The sequence below is a fragment of the Meleagris gallopavo genome, chromosome 5 (assembly GCF_000146605.3).
Source record: "Meleagris gallopavo isolate NT-WF06-2002-E0010 breed Aviagen turkey brand Nicholas breeding stock chromosome 5, Turkey_5.1, whole genome shotgun sequence".
In the NCBI taxonomy this organism is placed as follows: domain Eukaryota; kingdom Metazoa; phylum Chordata; class Aves; order Galliformes; family Phasianidae; genus Meleagris; species Meleagris gallopavo.
This window is the reverse complement of record NC_015015.2, coordinates 16,083,671-16,088,233: the sequence shown is the minus strand read 5'-3', so window position 1 is coordinate 16,088,233 and position 4,563 is coordinate 16,083,671. Positions and strand designations below refer to the sequence as shown.

At 61.4% G+C, this 4,563-nt stretch overlaps 2 protein-coding genes across 2 annotated transcripts; one reads left to right on the top strand and one right to left on the bottom strand.

Moving 5' to 3' along the window:
* Positions 1-40: 40 nt before the first annotated feature.
* On the top strand, positions 41-3,131 carry SERPING1 (serpin family G member 1; the record flags this gene model as incomplete). Its single annotated transcript, XM_031553474.1, has 8 exons — positions 41-189; positions 340-409; positions 487-997; positions 1,081-1,218; positions 1,290-1,493; positions 1,641-1,783; positions 1,958-2,177; positions 2,536-3,131. Coding segments are annotated over 8 exons (1,686 nt in total), but the record flags the coding sequence as incomplete, so codon positions are not given.
* A 79-nt stretch (positions 3,132-3,210) lies between these two features.
* Positions 3,211-4,563, bottom strand: YPEL4 (yippee like 4; the record flags this gene model as incomplete). The annotated part of the gene is made up of 4 exons (XM_003206345.4): positions 3,211-3,530; positions 3,784-3,892; positions 4,027-4,070; positions 4,426-4,563. Coding segments are annotated over 4 exons (381 nt in total), but the record flags the coding sequence as incomplete, so codon positions are not given.

Here is a 4,563-nt window from a genome sequence, read left to right as displayed (position 1 = left end):
CCCCGCCAAGCCTGGCCCCCAGGCACCTTCCGGCTGATTTACGGGAAGCCTCTATGGCCTCCCGCCCTCCTTAATCTTTAACCAGACAGGCCTGGCTCCGGCCAGTTCCCCTCTGCGGCCGGCCGGACACTTGGGGAGCGACCTGACGGGCACCAGGTGGGCCCGGGTGCTGCCCCTCCATCACACGGGGCGGGTGGGGGTGTCGTGCAGAGAGCACCTGGTGCTGAGGGTGTATGGTTTGCGGGTGCAGGGAACGGGGTGCTGGGTGCCAAGGGGTGTTGGGAGCGAATGGGGGTACTGGGTGTCCAGCTGATACTTTGACCAATGCTTGCTCACCAGATTGCTGACCATGAAGCTGTGCCTGCTGGTGGTGTGCCTGGTGACCACGGTCACAGCCGCTGTCACCCCGGTAAGTGTGGCACAGGGATGTGGACCCCCTGCAGCCAGGTGACCCCTGCCCACCCTCACCGATGTATCCATGCTCAGGTGTCTGTGCCGGAGACCACTCCTTCCAGAAGGATGAAGTCAATCAGACTGCAGCCAGCACAGATGGCGTTCCTACGTCCTACCACAAGCCCACCAGGGGACCCAGGGACACCAACCCAGCCTGTGCCCAGCTCCAATGCCAGCTCCACGGCAGAACCCAGCCTGGATGCCATATTGCAGGCCTTGCAGCCTCTGGGCCCTGCGGAATTTGTAGCAGCACCTGAGGAGCCTGGCACTGCTGCCGGCGGGAACACGACCACACCTGAGCCTCGGACCACCATGGGTCCCCCCAGCACCCCTCCAGGCACAGTCACCCCACCGTGCCCTGGGGATGATGAGCCAAGTGAGACCTGCAGAGCACCAACGAGGGAGCAGAAGGAGGAGGTGGCCAAGGCACTGGGCACCTTTGCCCTACGCTTCTACCAGCACATGGCAGAGTCTGCCAAACCTGACACCAACCTGCTCTTCTCTCCCCTCAACGTGGCCCTGGGGCTGTCACACCTCCTGCTGGGTGAGGGGCTCTCCGTGGTGCAGCCCACACACCCATAGCCCTCCCGGTTGCCAGGCCCCTCTGAGCCTCACCATTGCCCTCAGGTGCCCGTGGTGAGACCCAGCAGCGCCTGGCTGCCATCCTGGGGTACCGGCCAGGGCTGGCCTGCGTGCACGGCGCCTTGCGGCAGCTTGCCAACGTGCCAGGGCTGCTCTCTGCCACAGAGATCTTCCACCACCCAGGTAAGACAGACACTGACAGGGAGGAACAGTGGGGTGGGCAAGGGGGTGACATCATCCATGCTACCATGCAGACCTGCACCTCCGACCCCGCTTCTTGAATGAGTCGTGGCAATTCTATGAGGCCAGGCCACGGGAACTGAGTGGTAACGAGAGCCTGGACTTGCAACGCATCAATGAGTGGGTGTGCAAGGCCACACGCGGGCTTGTGCCCCGTCTGCTGTCCCAGCTGCCTGATGAGCCTCGTCTAGTGCTGCTCAGTGCTGTCCACTTCCAGGGTATGGCACAGTTCCCAGAGTCTATTCAGTATCTGCCCTGAGATCCACCTTGGGAGCCACCTTGGGATCTACCAACCTTCATTCCTCCATCCCCTGGTGGCCCTCAGCCCCACAACACCCCACTCCACGGGCACTGTGTCCCTGCAGCCCGGTGGCAAAAGCCATTCAAGACCAAGCATACGGTGCTGCTGCCCTTCATGCGCCATGGGCACCAGCCAGTGGACGTGCTCACCATGACCAGCAAGAAATACCCTGTGGCATCCTTCATTGACTCCCACCTGCAGGTCCAGGTACTGCATCCCTGTGCTTGTGGAGCTTGATGTCATAGCATGATGTCATTGCTGTGGCATGAAAGGGACGTGCCAGGTGGTGATGTCATCCCTGGAGCACTGATGGGAAGCCAGGCTATGGCATCGCTCCCATGGCACTGAATGAGGACGCCAGGCTATGATGTCACACTGCAGGTGGGGCGGCTGGAGCTGAGTGGGGGGCTGAGCCTGGTGGTACTGGTGCCACGGGGACCTCCGGAGGCCCTGGGGGCTGTGGAGCGAGCGCTGGACCCCCCCACCTTCCTGGCACTGCTGCAGCGGGCAGCCAACACCCACATGCGTCCTACTACTGTGGCCCTGCCACGCCTGCACCTCGACCTCGCCATGGATGTGGTGGCCAAGGTGCATGACATGGGTAAGGCATCCCCCCATCCCTGCCTGTGCTGAAGTGATGTCACCTACTGCACGTAAGGTGACAGATGATGACATCACTCCCTGCAGTAAGTTCCCTGCACCTTTCCCCTGCATCTTCAGTGTCCACAGTGACATCAGTGTCCCCCGTGTTTCTAGTGTTTTCATATACCTGTGTCCATTGGTTCTCTGGCAGCCCCAGTGGCTCCAGTATCCTCCATGTGCCCTATATCCCTTTGTATCCCCTGCTGTTTTCCATTCCCCATTTGTCCCTGTTGTCCTGTGGTTTCCCCTTGTTCCAAATGCTCCCACCCCCTGCTGTCTCCATGCCATGGCAATGGCACTGAGTCTGGTTGCTGCAGACTTTGGGCTGTTCCTGGATGCGGAGCTGTGCGGGCTGGCACGGGGCCCGGAGGTGGCAGTGGATGCAATGCAACACCGGGCTGTGCTGACGCTGGACGAGAAAGGCGTGGAGGCAGCGGGTGCCATGGCCACCTCGGTAGCCCGCATGGCTCTGCAGCTGGAGGCTTTGCAGCCCTTCCTCTTCGTGCTCTGGGATGAAGGCAACGCCATCCCCCTCTTCATGGGACGCCTTAGTGACCCCCTGGCCTGATGCCTGCCCCTTCCTTCCTCACCTCCATTTCTTCCCTCCCTCCTTCTCTTGTCCCTATCTGCCTTCTCTTCTTCCTCCTTCCACCTCTCTCTCCCTCTTCCCATTCCTCCCTCCCTTCTTCTCTGTATCTTCTCTCCCTCTCCTCCTCCCTTCCTTCCCTCTTCACTCCATCTTTCCCTCTTCCAACAACTATTCAGCCACATCCTTTTCTCCCTCCTCTCTCCCACACCCCCCCCAAATCCTCTGCCCCCATTGGGTGCTCCTGGCCCCTCAGCAGCTCCTGTGCCTCTGTTTCCCCCATCAGCTCTGGCCCTGAGGCCCCCAATAAAAGCTCTGAGTCACTAACTGGCTCCTGTTGGAGGGGGAATACTATTGCTGCTGGTGTGCCAGGCGCTGTCCCCCTGGCATTGCCACCTCCCCTTGGCACTCCAAGGTGACACTTGAAGCCTTCCTACAAAAATCTTTTATTCCACTAGAAAAGCTGCCCGCAGCCTCTGTGTGCTGGTGACGGGCCCCATGCCCTCACCCCAGCGGGTGGCACAGGCTGGCATGGGGTGCCCCCCCTGAAGAGCAAAGTGGGGAGGATCCATGTCAGTAGTCCAGAGCCAGGTGCCTGCCAGGGTAGGTGCCGCTGTGGTGTCCCTGCCATGCTGCTCAGTCCCAGCCGTTCTCCTTGACCATGTGCGACATCTCGATGATGAACTTCCCCTCCTTGTACTTCTGGCTGCTCTCGAATGCCTGCTCCTGTGGGGACAGCAGCCTGAGCCCCCCCAGGGCCCAGGTCACAGGACATATGCCATGGATTTGGGGTCCCAAGGCAACTGTTGTGGGTTTGGGGTGCCTGCACAGTGGGCTGCAGCAGGGCTTTGGGTAACCAAGTGGGATTTGTGGTGCCATGGTCTCAATGCCCCTATCATGTCTTTGGAATGCCCAGGCCAAGGGAGTGGGGTGCCAGTGTGATGCCCGATCCCAGTTTGGGGGTGCCAGGGGCACTCACGTATTTCCAGCCCAGGGTGGTTTTGCAGCTCTCGCAGAAGATGTCAGCCACAGAGTGCAGCCCAGTGAGCAGCAGGCGCTGTTCGGCCGGGCCACAGCCCACATTAACCCTGCATCGGACAGGGTGTTGTGAGCACGGCTGGGGATGTTCTTTCAACCTTCTCCAGGACAAGCAGCCCTGGGTAGGTGATAGCTCACCCCACTCCCCCCTCCCAGCATCCCGTTCCCCCACCGCAGTACTCACACCGAGTTGAACAGGTAGGCACGGCCATGGCTGCCCTGGAAGGACTGCAGGGACACAGTGTGACTCAACCCAGCATCCCCTGTGCCTCCCTCGCTCCCTCCTCCATCACCACCATGCCACCGCAGGGAAAGACTTTCTGCCATGAGGACACTGTGGGGAGTATGGGCACAGGGGGACACCTGGCACTCTCGGGACACCATGGAGGGGACACCGCAGAGGGGATGCTGTGGAGGAGGAGACAGCATGGGGGGACAGCATAGAGGGGACAACGCAGAGAGGACAGACACCACTGCCCTGGGGACACCCTGGGGAGACCCTCACTATTTCCCAGAGACGCCGCAGAGGGGAAGTTGACCACCCCAGGGCCCCGGGGAGGTGACGCGGGCGCAGAGGGGGCACCTTGGAGATGAGCTCCTCGTGCCTGGCCAGGTGTGCACGGCAGTGTACGCAGCTGTAGGTGCGGTGGGAGCGCGGTAGGTAGCTGTGGAAGGTCCGGGGAGGCAGACGAGTGGTGGTGGGGACCCGGTGGCGGCGGGC